The 18,228-nt window shown below is 41.5% G+C and overlaps 1 protein-coding gene across 3 annotated transcripts in view; it reads right to left on the reverse strand.

Moving 5' to 3' along the window:
• The window catches only part of LOC143299522 (6-phosphofructo-2-kinase/fructose-2,6-bisphosphatase-like), a 44,943-nt gene extending 31,903 nt beyond the window's left edge, over positions 1 to 13,040 (reverse strand). The window contains exons 1-2 of one of the 3 annotated variants that reach the window (XM_076612785.1): positions 12,942 to 13,016; positions 7,751 to 7,937 (exon numbers count right to left, since the gene is read on the reverse strand). In XM_076612785.1, coding sequence (XP_076468900.1) covers positions 7,751 to 7,847 — 97 coding nt within the window. In that variant the 5' untranslated portion in view covers positions 7,848 to 7,937; positions 12,942 to 13,016. Of the gene's footprint in view, positions 1 to 7,750; positions 7,938 to 8,626; positions 9,173 to 12,941 lie in introns of those variants that run through there. The other 2 variants (XM_076612787.1, XM_076612786.1) reach the window with 2 other exon arrangements.
• Between the last annotated feature and the right edge of the window lie 5,188 nt (positions 13,041 to 18,228).

An 18,228-nucleotide genomic window follows, 5' to 3' on the forward strand; every position in this document is an offset into this window, starting at 1 on the left:
AAATGTGTGCACTCACATGAAGTGATGACACACAATATTAACATATGCAAACATGCTGCAAAAAGTGGGTGGGCTGATTAGAGAAAGTCAATATTCATAAACATATTGCTAAAAAAAAATTTAAAAAAAGTGGGAGTTTGCACAAACACAACTGATGAACCAATTTACTGAAATACTATTTCAAGCATTAGCACTCATTCTTTTTACAGAGGGTGCACAACAAAACTGGTGATTGTGGTTTGATGTGTAAGACAGAAATCTCATCTTTTCATCTTTCTTTTAAAAAAAAAAAAGAAAAAGAAAAAAGAACTGTGCCCATGAGTACACATGCATGTGTGTTTAAGTGCATGTACATGTGCATCTGTATGCATGCATATGCCTCTGTGTATGCATGTGTGTGCATATTTGTACACAAAGTCATTCTAAAAATCTGTATGGATTGCTTGCTTGCATGTGCATGCATGTGCTTGTGGTTAGGTACATGTAAGCACACAAAAGCAACATATGAAATGAATGAATAGAAAATATCTTTCACTGAAGCTTCACATTCATGTAAGCAACTGATAAGTCACAGAAAAGCCTCTGTCACCATGACATGACAAAAAATTGTACATCCACACCTTTAGGCAACTATTGGCAATCCCTAAACCTTTCATAACAAGAGATCCTTGTCTCAAAAATGTTATCTACTTCAATAAAAAAAAAGTGGCCGGTAAGTGTCCTGCTCGAGTGCATATTGGTTTTGGTTTCCTGCTTGAGTGCACACTGGTTTATGTGCATTTCCTGCTTGAGTGCATGTTGGTTTAAGCTTATTTAAATTTCCTGCTTGAAAGCACATTGGTTTAAGCTTATGTGCATTTCCTGTTTGAGTGCACACTGGTTTACCCTTATGTACATTTATATACATGGATGAAAACAATGTGTACCCCTCCCTCTTTTTTCTTACACGCACACCACATGTATATCACACACACACACTTCACACACACTTTATAATTATCAATTTCAAAATTATCTCCAAGTGGAGGCACCTTAAGAAACACGCACCATTTCCCCCTCATTCTGTTCAGTTTTCACTGTCCCGTCTCATTTGTTTAGACAAGGCACACTTTCATTCATTCAGGATTTTGACATAAGTGTCTTTTGCTACGAGCTCTGGCTGAACACACTTTTATTCAACTTTTATTCAGTACAGTGCTCACAAAACAACACTGGCTGGGTTCCTTTTGTGACTGAGACCTGATTAAAAAAAAAAAAGAAAAAAAAAGCCCCCTAGAAACTGCCAGATTCAGATTGACAGTTTCACACCGATCCGATTACAAACAGGGTTTGTGTCCAAGTTAGTGTCTGCAGAAGATGCCCTTTATCTGCAGAAGATGCCCTTTACAAAAGACTGGTAAATACTGTGCATGCAAGCTGTGGTACAGTTCACATTTAATCACACAGCCTTCAATACTGCTCAAAATCACAGTAATGGTCAGTTATCAATCTAGACCATCTCTCCAATAGAAGCAGTGTGAAAATTAGAGCTCTGCATGAAATGTCAAGTTGGGTTTACACAGTGCCTTTGAGGGGGAAAAAAAGAAAAAGAGTAGCTACACTGACTGAGGTACAGATAACCACACTGACACATGCATATATGTATGCATATATGTATCCATACCAATCCATGCATTCACAAACAAAACAGAAAATGTCAGCTGACACAGGACTGCAACAGGATTCAGACCAGCTCAGACCAGATACCTGAGAGAAAGACTTTTTCTTTTTCCCTCCAACATCAAAATACTACATAATCACAAGGCAGAAAACAACCATTCATTCAGATTCAGATGCCTTCCCATTTGCCACCACATCTTGTTGAGTACTAAAGGGCGATATGAAAGATCTGTACACCCTTGGGTAAAGGTTTTTACTTCACCTTCCATTACTGTTGCCTACTTCTTGCCTAAATCCCAGCATGATACTCCATCCCATCAACCCTCCCCACCATCATTATCCGGTTTTCACTGAAAATGAAATAATGCTTTGTAAAAGCCAATCAGTTATTTCCACATTTCTCCACTCCTAAATGTCCACGCCTTGTTGTGAACACTACTCACTCCGTCTTGAAGGGAAAAATTGTGGATATTGCCTGCACATGATTCTTCCAAAGTAAAAAGCTATGAAACTGTATTCTCCACCACCCACTTCCAAGCTTCTCAGACTATTTTCAATTAATCAATTCAACATTTAACAGGGGAAGGCATGGGATGGATGTCAAAGGGAAATCCTCCTCTCTCCCTTCATGGCTCATTGTTGTCAGTATAAAAATGCGGAAAGAAAAAAAGTTTGATTCTATTGAGGAAAGGCTCTGCTGTGTACCCCTTCCTATACCATGGCACTATGGTCAAAGGATAGTAAATATACAGGCTTTCAACAACATTTTTTTTTTAAATCGAATTTCAGAAGTATGGAGGATTGGAGAGAGGAAACAAACAATTCCTCACTGAAAATGTAAATTCTTAGTACTATCAAATGTTTTATGGCAATTACTACAAAGAATGGACAATCATAAAAAGTAAATACTCATCATAATAATAATATATTATTTTTATTATTATTATATACAAAAGACAGAACATACCCGTTGCGCACAATTCGCACTGAGTCAGCATGTTGAAGTGGAAAAAAAAAAAAGTTCCTCCTTCCCAGCAAAGCAATACTAAACGGCAACACAACGCACGCACACTCACACACACACAGAAGAAGAAACAGCACAGTGACGCTCAACGCGTACCAAGGATCTAATCACCCCCCACTCAGGTGGAGCAGACGTTCACCCTTCAGTGTGACGACAGCACTGACGTCATAGCAATGCGTGCTGTGCGTGAAGGCACCATTTCACGTGCAAGCGGTGCGAAGACATGTGTTGTAGTCACAATTTGTTCAGCATTCCAACTGCACAGAGCTCCTTCATTCGTATTCCTTTCTTTTCCTCAGTTTGCACGCGGGCAGCTGAGACTGTGACTCGTGGAGAGTTAGCTCACACACACACACGACAATCTTGGGGATCCCAATGTTTAAAGTCCTCCAAAAACGGATTGTTGTGCACGGCATGGTCTGGCCAAACATTTAAAGGAGAGATAAAACACAACAGAAACAGGACAGACAAAATAGTCAACCACATTTACTGATGCTGGTTATAAACATTATTTCATGTGCTTGGCGGTGACAACTTGGGAAGAAAAACAAACAAACAAGAAACACTACTTTCTGTCTGCAGTCCCTACCCGATGGACTGACTTTATGAGGGCTGGGTTTCTCACTCCATGGCTCAGTTTGACGATTGGGGGTTCCCGTTTCCTCCTCCGGGATGAACATTTAACGTCAAATCTTATTGCTTTCTCTCTTACCAGGTTATTTCCTTGTCTGATCCAGAAATACACGGCATACATTGTATCAGGCTGAGTAATCTGGTCAAGAGAATTTACTGTAGTTTTCTTGTTTTCTTCCAACAAACCGACATAACCAATATAAAAGTTATGTTGTAGTTTTCTTGTTTTCTTCCAACAAACCGACAAAACCAATATTGAAGTTATATTGTAGTTTTCTTGTTTTCTTCCAACAAACTGACATAACCAATAAAAAAAAAGATATATTGTAGTTTTCTTGTTTTCCTCCAACAAACCAACATAACCAATATAAAAGTTATATTGTAGTTTTCTTGTTTTCTTCCAACAAACTGACATAACCAATAAAAAAAAAGATATATTGTAGTTTTCTTGTTTTCCTCCAACAAACCAACATAACCAATATAAAAGTTATATTGTAGTTTTCTTGTTTTCCTCCAACAACTTGAACCGACAAAACCAATATGAAAGTTAACTCGTCCGGAAACGACGATCGTTTCATATTTCAGAAGATAAAATGAATCAGTGGTCTCATCCAATCAATCACAAAATATAAAACAACTCTCCATATTAATATCTTTTCTTTGGACGGGGGCGATTTTTTTTTTGTAAATTTTGATTCTGTACATTTTATTGAAAGGGATCTGGTAGAATCGACTGAGTAAACAAGAGAAGACGTAAATCTTTTTTTCGTGGCTCAGTCTGATTCCTGCTGATTTAACTGAAACAACGAAACCAATAACACGTGTGAGGCTGGGAGTGTTACTACATTGTACAAGTTTGCAAAATCAGTTATCGGTCCGAAAAACCTTTTTACTCACTATCAGAAACGATCGAGTGTCTGTCGGACCATGCGTGCTGGAAACAGAACAGCTGTATCTAAGGTAACCCACTTCGATAGGCGTTTGATAGTTTTACTTTCAGGATATCGTTGAATCAAAGTTTCCGTCTTCATCGCGAATTCCCGGCTTCGATAAATCATAACTAAGACTGACGAGTGTGCAACACTCCACACACAAAACCCATGTACGGTAATCTAAAAAAAAAAAAACTGGGTTATTTTCTTTCAGATCAACAATTAAATCAATGGGATTAGACGATAGAGTATATATACATGCCGATCCAAATTATATTTTGGATCACCGTCAAAAAACCGATTTTTGTGTCTATTGGATGGCTGTGCTGACCCCATGCATCGGAACCACATTTCACTTATGTTTTCATGCCTTTTTCATACTGTGATTTACAACAGTCATCAGCAAATATCGGGTCAAAAAGTACATGTGCAACAAAGGAGTCTATGAAGGGGCTAGAAAATTCCTTGTCAGTGTGGATTGGAAAAACATGCTGACACAGGAACTATGCACAAACCAGTCACAGTGCTGGAGTCTAAATGAAAGCAAAATAAATTAGTGTATCGAAAAATATATCCCTTGCAGATATTTTCCATCAAGGAATTTATTCTAGAGGAAGTCAGTTCCACAGACTTTACTAGATAAAATCTGATTAAAACGCAAAACCTACAAGAAATTCAGGACTAAGGAAAACTATAATGCTTACGCACATGTCAAATATCAAGTGAAATGGGTTATACGTAAATCAGTAAAACAACATGAAATGAAGCTGGCTAGAAATTTATAATAATTTTTTTTTTAATTTAAAAAAAGACCCCAAAAGTTTCTGTGCGTATGTTGCATCCAAAACAAAACCAAGAGAGGGTATATTAAACCTCATTAAGCTGGATGGAGCCCTAACAGACAGTAATCAGGAAAAGGCAGAGGTCTTACATGATTTGTTCACAAGTGTTTTTACTGAAGAAGATGTTGACAATCTCCCACACTTCCCAGAAAGAACAGACAATAACTTAGCTGATACAGAAATCTCTGAAAAGCAAGTCATTGATAAACTGGCTTGTTTAAATATCTCTAAGTCACCAGGTCCAGATGGAGACAAAGGGATGTTTAAAGGAGACAAGGGATGCTCTCTCTTTCCCTTTGAAATTCTTGTTTGACAAAAATTTGAAGGAAGGGAAGGTACCAGACAGCTGGAAACTAGCAAAGGTCAAACCTATTTTGAAAAAAGGTAATAAGAATGAACCAAGTAACTACAGACCAGTTAGTCTTACATCTGTGGTATGTAAAACTTCTGAAGGTATTATCAGAGATAGGCTGAATAAGCATTTAATTAAGAATAATCTTTTATCAAATTACCAGTATGGATTTACATCTGGAAGGTCTTGTTACACAGTTATTAAATACTATTCAAGTCTGGATCATTATGACAAACAACAATATGCCTATAGACACTGTATACCTAGACTTTCAAAAGGCCTTTGATAAGGTTCCACATAAACGACTGATACACAAAATGAAGAGCTATGGTATAAGAGGTAGTTTACTTGGTTGGATAGAAGACTTTTTACATAACAGAAACCAGTATGTAAGCATTTCAGATGAGAGGTCAGACACATCAAATGTAACCAGTGGAGTTCCTCAGGGAAGTGTTTTGGGGCCAACATTATTCACTTACTTTATTAATGATATGCTATATGTGTTGGAGTGTTTTGTAAAAATATTCACTGATGACAAAAAGGCTTACTGTGGAATGAATAATAAAGAAAAACAAATCCTGCTCCAAGAAAGTATAGATAAACTAGTCAAATGGACAGAGACATGGCAAATTATGTTTAACAAGGAAAAATGTAAAGTACTTCACATTGGTAAATATAACTCAAATTTCACTTACATCAACTCTGACGATACAGAACACTTATCATGTCAACTTTCATGATACAGAAAAAATGGAGTTAGAAAAGGATTTGGGAATTCTGGTGGATACAAATTTATCTCTTGAACAGCACATAAATGCTACAGTAAAAAAAAATTTTTTTTAAACCAGAATAGCAGGCATCACCCACTTTATCCAGTAAAAAATAAAGATGTCATGGTGCCATTATCTAAATCTTTAGCAAGACCAATACTGGAATATGGTAATGTGGAATGGTCCCCTTACCTTAGAAAACATATTGACTTGATTGAAAATGTACAGAGAAGATTTATCAAACCAAGTATAGGGATAGGTAGTACGTCCTATGACAAGAGACTAACTAGTGTGAAACTTCCAAGCCTGGAATATCGCAGGTTAAGGGGTGATATGATTGAGACATATAAAATTCTACATGGACATTATGATAAGAGCACTATACAAAACCTTTTCACTCTAAAGGACAGTAATCATACCAGGGGACACCCACTAAAACTAAAGAAGACATTCACCAAATCAAACTTTTTTACACTCTTTTTTACTGACAGGGTTGTTAACTTTTGGAACAATCTGCCCAATAACACTGTCACTGTAGGAACACTTTGCAGTTTTAAGAATTTGTTAGATAAGCACTGGAAGGATTATGGATTCCAGGTTAATTTCTCCATAGGAAGCTAGCCATAACATTAGTAATTGCATACTCTTATATAAAGTTTTTTTGTTTTAAAGGAATAAATAAAAAGTCCTAATTGATCAGGCAAAAGGCTGATCAAGCCTAAAAGCCATCACTTGATATATATGATATGATATGGTAAGAAGAGACAACTACTTATTGTCTTGTCTTGTCATTAATAACCAAATTTATCACTAATACTTTCATATCTGTTGAACTTTTAACACGTCCCGTCTTTTTCCATGACTTAAACATTCAGATGCACCGAGAAAAGACATCATTCAAACGCACTGAGAAGACATCTCCAGACATGGTCAATATTGCTGCACATTATTTGTCACAATAGACTACAGACACTGAAATATGACAAGTAATGTTGTGAATCATGTGTCATTGTACATGTATCTCTCTCTGTGTGTTAATGCTCCCATCTCACAGAAAGCCTAAATGGGTGGTAAGCAAAATCTGAGCAGTGATACATGAATGCACAAGTAAAGAAAAGCATGCACAAGAATACCATCAATCCAACTACATGTGTCATTTCATTTCAAACATTTAGTTCTCAACACAATTTAAACAAACACTTTGGTAGAAGTCCACCCACAGCATTTAATCCTGTATACTTAATTCTAAATCCCTGGGCATTTAACAAATGTGAACAATATTCCAAACAAACAAAATCAAAGGAAAACATACACTGATCATTTAATCAACAACTGTGAGGATAAATATCCACCATGCAAAAGAGCAGAATAGGAAACATCCTAATCATTCCAACATCCAAGTCAATACAAACACCTGTCAAGCACTGAAAGGATTCAAAATGAAAACAATCTGATCAACACAAACACAGCAATCACATATCATCACAGAAAGAAAGAAAGAAAAAAAAAACACCTCAATACGAGCACTGATGCCTTACTTTTGCGTTGGCAGGGACATACATGAACAACAGGTGAAGTTGACACTGGGTTTCCCTGACTAGAGCCAGAACTGCAGCCACTCTGCTGTCCATCCATGGAACTGTTGCTGCACTTGTCAGTCACAAGCTATTGTCTCACTCTCCACCTCTCCTGGTTCCCACGTTCTACTGAACCGTGGCATCATCACTGGAAAGCAGAGTCCCCTTTCATCCGTAACATTCTGGGAATGTTTTGTCTTTGCACATGTGCACACATGTGTGTATGTATGTGTTATTCGTTTTCATGTGTGTGTGTGTGTGTGTGTGTGTGTGTGTGTGTGTGTGTGTGTGTGTGTGTGTGTGTGTGTGTGTGTGGGTGTGTGTGTAACTCAAAAGTGTTCTCAATCCCCATGGATAACATGCTTCAGGATCCAAAATCAAGTTCAGTGAAGAACCAGCAAATGATGAGGCATTGGCCTGAGCTCAGAGCTGTGGTTTTGAATTCATAGCATACACCACCACTTTCATATCATCATTTTCAAGATTACTACTGCTGTTGTGCTGTTATTTTCATTGTGTTTGCTGTTGCTATTGTCACGTAACAAGTGCTGCTACAGTCTCAATGGAATGGGCTGATCATGACGCAGCTGTTCACCATCAATAGTGTAACCACGCTTTCAGAGTTTTAAAAACCCGAGTCTCACAACCACATACACAGCAACACAGCAAAAATAAAAAAAAGAGCTTTATTCACACTTGTTGACAAAACAAAAAACAAAAAAAATGAAAAGAAAAAAGGAAACACTGGCCACAGAGAAACACCATTATTTACAGCAAAGAGGAAGCGGACCCAACCACCACAGACCACAAACAAGTGACAGACAGGTCTGCTCTCACCATCCTCCTGCTTCGTGCCCGTCAGGTAAGAAGGCATTGTAGCTGCAAACAAGCGATCAGTGCTTCCACTTCAGCCAACACACTCTTCCTGGAGGCAGACGTTTCCTACAGGGACAGTGCCAGAGAGGCTGTTTCTCAATGTCTCAAGTCACAGTGGCTGGTGTCACTATGTGTCTATCACGCCAAGCCACAGAATGAACTGTGAAGGGTCACACAACAGGATGAAGCAATGGCCTGGGGGTAATGCGCCTGACAAGGCATTTGTCACACAAACGGCAACAAAAGACTTATCCCTGGCAACACACACCGACAAAAGATTTATCCCTGGCAACATGCACCAACAAAAGATTTATCCCTGGCATCACACACCGACAAAAGATTTATCCCTGGCAACACACACCGACAAAAGATTTATCCCTGGCAAAACACACATCAACAAAAGATTTATCCCTGGCAACATACGCCAACAAACAGATTTCCCTGGCAACATGCACCAACAAAAGATTTATCCCTGGCAAAACACACCGACAAAAAATTGATCCCTGGCAAGACAGAACAATGACAGGTTTATCCCTGGCAACACGCACTGACAAATGATTACTGGTAACACACTGGCAAAAGATTCATCCCTGGCAACATTTTGTAGGAAAACCCACTCTGATAGTTAAACAAATAAACTTGCAGACTGAAAGAAAAGGATATACATGTGTGTGTGTATATATATATATATATATATATATATATATATATATATATATATATATATATAGTTGGCACTGCACTGTGGCATCATGCTCTTCCCTGGCATAGCTATCTGAATTTCACACAGAGGAATCTGCTGTGACAAAACAGAAACGCAATACAGTACCACAAGAAGTAATACAGCCAACTAACTGGAGCCCCTCCACTTCCTTGAAAAACACTACAACTGTAGCTCCAGTCCTCCTCAGTGAACTGACGCAACCACCTCAACAGCAACAGTGTCATGACAAAACACAAGTCACTGCACAACTAGCCACACCAATGACAAGATGTGGTTACGAAAACATCTTTTCAAAACAACACGTATGCAACATCTTCATGAAAGCGACTCATTTCAGCATCTGGTTTTGTGACACATGGGGCAGCACATTTCAAAATGAACTGGACCTGAAAGCTGATGCAATATCACAAAAATCACTTGCAAGGCCAAACCCTGCATGCATTGAAACCTCAGGCCTTTACAGACGTGCAGACTGGCCCAGCATGTTATCGAGTTTGTTTTGCTTTCCTCTCGCTAATAGCAGAAGTGTGTGACACCCTTTTATAATGTTTGACACGCACATACCCACACACACACACACACACACACACACACACACACACCAAAGAGCCCTACAGCAACCCATACAAAAATCAATCTTTTTTTTTTTCCTTCATTCATCTGTCACCAGTATCAGTCACACTTGAGCAGGCAAGCACACCACAGGCACACACATGAATCAATGAACATGCTACTGAAAAATGCACAGAGACAAGTGCCTCTTGGCATTCCAGGCCAGGCACACAGAAGATCAAAAGATTAATTTCCGCCCCATTTTCTGCGTCCCCCCCCCACTCCCCCAAGCTGAACCACTCCCACATTATCATCAGCTCCACACACACACACACACATCTAATAACACACACACACATGTAATAACACACACACACACACACACACAAACACACACACACACATAATGTAGGCTGCCACAGGGAGCTATCCATGCCAGATCACAAAGAAAACATCCACTGAAACAACCCTGCTCCACTGCATAGTGAATAACTTTAGAAGATGCTGTGCTCACAATATCAAATCAAATCAGACTGATCAGAGCCCAATCAACTGCTATGGCCGCATCAGGGCGGTCACAACCTTATCTGTAATGCCTCTTCCAAATCAACAAATGCAGGTCACCTTTACTTCCTATGCGTTTTTTTTATTTTTATCTTTCAACCATTTGATTGTGAGATATGGGTGTGCAAGCTCTTTAATTTGTTTCTGCACAATGCAATATGAAACATTTATGATAATTATTATCATTACCTCTTACAATTAACAGTATTGCTCAGCTGTGAAGTCAGACTGAGTGTGTGCATTCCTTTTGAGTTTGAGTGGAGACCACAGCAATGTCACTGTCAACAGTCCCTATGCAATGGCTGACACCATGACTTTGACATGAACTGGCTACAGGCATGAAGTGGACACAGCTAAACTGAGGTTACCATGACTACACGGCTTGAAGGGCTACAAAACACTGGACATTCATTTTTCATAGAAGACATTGAAAACAAAATACCAAAAGAACAGTTTAACTTTAAAAATCTGATGCAGCCATACACCACATTTCCTGTCATAGAAAACCCTGGCATCACTTAAGTCCAACACAACAGACAGACAGACGAACACTCTCAAAGACTGTAACAGTCCTGAAGTGAAGAAATCTTGCCCTGCGTGGTCTCAGTTTGCCAATATGAGCCCACAACATACATAACCCTGGTGAGGAGTCCAGCACAGCCCAAAACTTATTCATCTTTGATGAGGTTCACTTTTGGTATGGTGGTTTGTTGTTTGTTTGTTTGTTTTGTTTTGTTTTTACTCAATACATCCACACTTGTTAATATGTGATTTACCATTTCATCATTTCAGTTGGTAAGACTAAGAAAGGCACAGAGAGACAGAGAGAGGCAGAGACAGAGAGACAGACAGAGAGACACAGAGAGAGAGAGAGAGAGAGAGAGAGAGAGGATGGGTGGGCAGAATCTGAAGAGAGATTTTCAGAGGGATATAAGCATACACTGTGCAGAAAGAGAAAAGACAACCTTACAATCAGAGTTAATGCCCATCTATGTCAATACCGTCCCTTTTCTTGATCTACTGCACAACCCATGGCACACATGACCTGGAATGGGTAATCAGAGAGACAGACAGAGATGTGGAATAGGGCAGAAGGGGGTGAGGGTTAGGAGAAGGGAGTTTTCATGTTTGCAATCACTATATTATGGGGAAAGACCACAGGAAAGAACAAATTAAAGAACCCTGAGCAAAATAGAAAATAATAAACTGAAAATGGAAAATAAAGGAAAAAGAGAAAGAATAAAAAATCAGAAACAGAAGAAAATGAGACAAAATAAGTTATTTTTCTTTGTACAGTTGTAGATTGTTCATGTCATCCTGACCCCACAAGGATAAACACAACACACACTGCAGAGACTGCTTTGCTTTTCACACACACACACACACACACACACACACACACACACACACACACATTCTAATCTTAAAATCAGAAATGGCAAAATATGAAAGCAAAATGAAATCACACACATGCACATGTATGCATGTGTACACACACACACACATACAGCATATACACTGAGGCCTGAACAACCACCCACATTCGAACCCTCCCCTTTGCCATCGCCACTTCCTCTCCTCCCGCCTCACCCTACCCCCCACCCCACCCTTTTTTTTTTGTTCTCTTATATCACTCTCAGTGGACATATGTAAAATCACTGAACAACATACAAGCAACATATATGCATTGCATGTGATACACACATGGAAACAGCAATAGTTAGCATTGAGGAGCAGGAGGGCAAGAGAGAGAGCCAGTGAGTTAGAATTACTCAATGAGAGCAAGGGAGAGAGAAAGAGAGAGAGACAGCTAGCATTCAAAGTTTTGGAAACCATCCCTCGTTTATCTATAATTAAAGCATCAAAGTGGGTGACACTGTGACAGGCTAGAACCTTTAATGAAACTAAATAACTTCAGTGCCTGTGATGTTGATTTTGTGTGCGCATGTCAACATGACAGTGTGTGTGTGTGTGTGTGTGTGTGTGTGTGTGTGTTTATGAACACTCATACATGCATTTACACACACACACACACACACACACACACACACACACACACACACACACACACGCAGTGAGACAGAGTGGGGGAGGGGGAGAGAGAGAGAGCCTGAAGAGTACACTGGCACAGTCATTCTGAAGGAGTCACAGAAAAAGCGTCTCTTTCTCGTTGAGTCGTTCTCTCTTTTTGAAGTTTTTCACCAACAGGTGTGTTTCTTTGCATAATGATCACGTGTGTGTGTGTAAGTGTTTATGGGGCATGTTTGTAACATTACGCTTTAAAAATAATAATCTCTAGTTCTCTATGCAGATTAGAAATGTCAATAATTTTCTCGCCTACAACAAACAAAACTTTACAGGTCGGGGAAAACTCAAGTTCTAGCAGAAGCATTGAATCCTGTGTGGACATTTGATTTCGTCTCAGCAAAGGTTTACCTTTGTTTGGAAGTGGTACGCTTTCGTGAGACATGCTTCATCGCCTGTTCAAAACATCACCCCCAAAGACAGGCCATGGGGTGGATGCATAACCGAAAGTAACGGAAGCACGATGTATCTGCCTATTTACCGCAACGAACCGGTGACTGACATGGTAAATAGTTCTCCCACCAAAAACAGCACCCAATACCCTCAAACAACTTAACCTAATACTGACAACAAGCCACGATATACTATTGCCTTCGAGCTAAAGGGCTTCGGTGAACTCAGCTCTGCTCCCACCAAATGTTCAACTTCCTATTCAACTAGTGGAAGTGAATATGACCCTTGCTATGTCTCCCTCCCCCCCGGCCCCCTCGCCCCCCCTACCCCCCGGGCCGGGTCTATGTTAATTCCCCGCCGATCAATGTTTCTCCAAATTTTCTTTCAGCCAGGTCTAACTCGAGTACCCCCACGTCTATGCCCCCCACCCGGCCCACTATCTCCGACCGCGTCAATGTCCCCCACAAATGCGGACTACACGGCCGGCCGGGTCTTTGTATCCCCGGGTCTTTGTTCCCCTAGGCCGTCTATATTCCCACACGTACTGAGGACCACTGCTGACGCCGGCCACTCCCCCATCGCCACACTGAGGCCTTGAGGTGTTGCGTGGTGAAGTCGTTGAAGTCACGACTTGCGCTTGACTTGGATTAAAGTGAGGGACAGTTGCGCAGGTCGTCAGCCTCACTCTTTGGTCCCGGCCTGACTGTATCAAGGTATCAGTGGGGTGGTGTGTCCATCGAGATCGATGATGACCATCGTTGTCATCCAGCTGGGGGATGGGGGGAGGGTGGTGGTGGGGTGGGGGGGGGGAGGATGCTCATGAATCTATCTGTGAATGCGCAGATGACTGAATAGTCCAATCTGCGCATGAAATGTTCGCTGACAGTTGGGGCAGACAAAGACAGGCATATCATTGTCAGGGGGCTTGTTTGCCCGTGACTTTCTGGCCTGCCTCTTCTGAATAGCTGCTGCAGTCCTGTTGGCCTCGCACAACTTGGCACCTTTGTGCACAGCAGCGCGCCATTTGTCACGGTCCACTGCAGATTCCTCCCAGGAGTCAGGGTTGATATCAAACGCTTTAAGAGAGACTTTCAGAGTATCTCTGAAGCGCCTCTTCTGACCTCCGTGTGATCTCTTCCCTTGTTGCAGCTCGCCATAGAAGAGCCTTTTGGGCAGCCGATGGTCTGGCATGCGCGCCACGTGTCCAGCCCAGCGAAGCTGGGACTGCATCAGGATGGTGAAGATGCTGGGAAGGGTGGCTTTTGCGAGCACCTCTGTGTCTGGGGTCCTGTCTTGCCACCTGATATTCAGTAGCTTCCTGAGACATGTTGTGTGGAAGTGGTTCAGCTTCTTGGCATGTCGTTGGTACACTGTCCAAGTTTCGCAGGCGTACAGTAGTGTGGGGAGAACTACTGCTCTGTAAACCTTTAGCTTGGTCTCAAGACTAATGCCTCTTCTGTTCCAGACATTTGCACTGAGTCTGCCAAAAGTTGCGCTTGCAACAAGGTATCAGTATCAGTAGCTCAAGGAGGCGTCACTGCGTTCGGACAAATCCATATACGCTACACCACATGATGCCGAATCCTGCAAGAAAACACCAACCTCAGGCACTGTCAATCAAATCTCACTTCCATAAATGCAAAAACAACAACAAAAAACAACAACAACAAAAAACACCAACATCAGGCACTATCAATCAAATCTCACTTCCATTGATGCAAACAACAACAACAACAACAACAAAAACAACAACAAAAACAAAAACAAAAAACAAAACAAAAAAACAACAACAACAAATAAACAAAAAGTAAGAAAACATCCCTGGGAACCATGCTGACGGGAGATGGACTTTAAACGCGGTAATAAGACAAGCCAAAGAATAACGAATCACGTTGGCTATCTCAAATTGCAACTCTCACAAACAACTTGAATGCCATTGAACATAGAAATAATCAGTTTCGGTACTTTGTAAATGCACTAGGTCCTGTTTGTTTTTCTATCACCGACCTCATCCCTCACACTGTGCGTGTGCGCGCGCGTGTGTGTGTGTGTGCGCCTGTGCGTGCGTGCATGTGCGAGCGTACGTGCATGTGCGGTGTGTGATTTCCTTTAATTCCGTCAGAAACACTTTGACCCATTAATGCCCAGAGCGGCAGATCCGTGCATGGTTTGCTGTTGAGCTACTTCAGTCGTCTCTTCCTAAACTTTCTGAATGTTTGTACCCTGTATATAAAGACGTTTTCTACGGCCAACTTACAGCTTTTGGCGTCCATGTCCATCACGGTACTGAGTACTACTGCACAGATGTAGCCTATGCAATAGACGAGATCGATGCCGGCTGCCACGGACTGGATTTAAAAAATATATAAGTAAAGTTCTGTGTGTGTGTGTGTGTGTGTGTGTGTGTGTGTGTGTGTCAGTGTGCGTGTGCATGTCAGTGTGTCCCAGTGTGTGTGTGTGCCGTGTGTGTGTGTGTGTACACTCCTTGGAACCATGCCGCGGCTCACCGTGACGGTACCAGAGACTATGGACTGAACTGAGAAAGCGGCGGGAATCGCCGGACAGGCAGGACAGGCCCGGATGGCAAACGAACCACACAAGCATTGTCAATCACGCACAGACTACTCGAATAACAATGACCAACGAAATAGCTACAGAAAAGGCCAGCCGGCTTAACACGTACAGAATAAATGCAATAATGAATCAAGTGGCCAGCCAGGGACCGTTCAGCGACCCCTAGCATGATGCCGAATCCTGCAGACCTAACCTCAGGCAATATCAACCAAATTTCATTGCTATTAATAATAACATATATAAAAAGAAAAAGAAAAGAAAGGAAGAAGACGGAGAACATTACCGGGAAGTATGCTCACCGGCACTGAGGTGACGAACTGTCAAACTGTCAACACGGTAATCAAATCAAGCCAAAGAGAAACGAACCACGTTTTTGGAGCGACTCGCACAGACGACTTTAATCAGTGCTACTGAATAAAGACATTATATTGTAACGTTGCCGGCAAATGCGCTAAGTTTAGTTTTTCTCTTATCAACCAGCTCTGCGAGTCAAACTTGAATATATCAATCTCGGGAATCTTTCAGAGCTTTGAGCTACACTTGAAGACAAGTTACATCCGTGTATCCATTTTTCTAATATATGGATACCCCCTTTACCCTGTAAATGTGCGGCAGTGTGTGTGCGTGCGTGCGTGTGTGTGTGTGTGTGTGTGTGTGTGTGTGTGTGTGTGTGTGTGTGTGTGTGCGCCAGTGTGTGTGTGTGTGTGTGTGCGCGCCAGTGTGTGTGTGTGTGTGTGTGTGACGTTGTGTCAGTGTGTGTGTGCGCGCGCGCGCGGATGTGTATCTGACTTCCTCTATTTCAGAACCACCATCAACTTAAAACGTACAGAACGGAAATACAACTAGGAATCAAGTGACCCGGCCAGCCAGGGAACGTTCAGCGGCCCCTAGCATGATGCCGAATCCTGTCACGTAGGGAACCCTAACCTCAGCACTATCAACCAAAATTCTGACTGTCATTGACGAAAAAAAAAAAGAAAAAAAAGAAAGTAAGAAAATATCCCTGGGAACCATGCTGACTGGATTGACTTTGAACGCGGTCGAATCACATATCTACTGCAATTGCCATTGAACAAAGAATGAATAATTTCAGTACTTTGTAAATGTGCCAGGTCCTATTGTTTTTCTGTCACCGAATTCATCCCACAACCTGTAAGTGTGTGCCGGTGTGTGTGTGTGTGTGTGTGTGAGAGAGAGAGAGAGAGAGAGAGAGAGAGAGAGAGAGAGAAAGACCTCCTCTACTTCAGAACCGCCTTGATCCATTAAATCAAAGAACGGCACCCGCATGCTTGGTTTGTTACTGAGCTCCATAAGTCGTCTTTTCCTAAACTTTCTGGATGTTTGTAGCCTGTATATAAAGGGTTTTCTTGGGCCAGCTCAGAGCTTTTGGACGTCCATGCCAATACTGCACAGCCGGATGTATGCGGCAATAGACGAGATCTATGTCACTGATAGGATTAAAAAGCATATCTCGAAAGGGTGTGTGTGTGCGGGTACGCGCGCGAGTGTGTGCGTGTGTGTGTGTGCACGCCTGTGTGTGTATGTTTATAAACACTCCTAGAAACCATGCTGACCACAGACATACTGTAAGAAGGCAGGAACGGGACAGGCCCAGGGCAAACAATGTTTTGTCATTTTCGCACTGATGACTCGAATGCCAATGAACAACGAAACAGTTGTCGAAAAGGCCAACTTCAAACGTACAGACGAAATACATTTAGGAATCGAGTGACCCGGCCAGCCAGGGACCGTTCAGCGACTCCTAGCATGATGCCGAATCCTGCAGGCCTAACCTCAGGCACTATCAACCAAATTTCATTGCTATTCATAATGACATAGCGGAAAAAAAGAAGATAAAGAAAAAAAAAGGAAGAAGAAGTTGGAGAACATTGTTGGAAAGTATGCTCACCGTGAGGTGACGAACTGTCAACACGGTAATCGAATCAAGCCAAAGAGAAACGATTGATGGGAACACTCACCTGAGGGATCTTGGGGGGGGGGGGGGGGGGGGGGGGGGGGGGAATAGTTACGCTCCCTTTAACCGGAGTGCAAGCGTGCACTGATGATTCTTGCTTTGGTACCGCCCCCCCCCCCGTCCCCCCCCCCCTTTTTTTTTTTTAAATGTCCCTCTTTTTTTTTTAAATGTCCCATGGGGGTGGGGGGTCGAAGTCGAAGTCGAAGTCGAAATATTTTAATTGTCAGACCACAGATCCATAACAATGGAGTTCGCAAGGACAAACAGAATTATTACAGAGAACTGATGAATATTAGGACAACCATTGAACTACATGGGCACTGGGGGTGGGGGGTGGGGGGGGGGGCAGAACAGGAGAGAAGAAGAACGACAGGTGGAATATAGGCTGACATCTAAATTACTATTCTTCAGTCAGTTCAAATAATTTACTGGTTTCGTCGCATTTTAAATAGGCTACCCTGCATAATCGAAGTGATGTGTGCTTGGATTTCAAAGGACACCAGCAATAAAAACTATCATCCCAGAGGGCAATGCCAATACAGAGAGAGAGAGAGAGAGAGGGAGAGAGAGAATCATTCATTTCCGTATGATTTGATGAGAAAAAAATAGACAACTAATTAAATAAGGAAAAATATAAAACTTAAGCATGCCTTCATCGTTGTTGATGATCTGTGTGTGTGTGTGTGTGTGTGTGTG

Source organism: Babylonia areolata, chromosome 25 (assembly GCF_041734735.1).
Source record: "Babylonia areolata isolate BAREFJ2019XMU chromosome 25, ASM4173473v1, whole genome shotgun sequence".
Taxonomy (NCBI): Eukaryota; Metazoa; Mollusca; class Gastropoda; order Neogastropoda; family Buccinidae; genus Babylonia; species Babylonia areolata.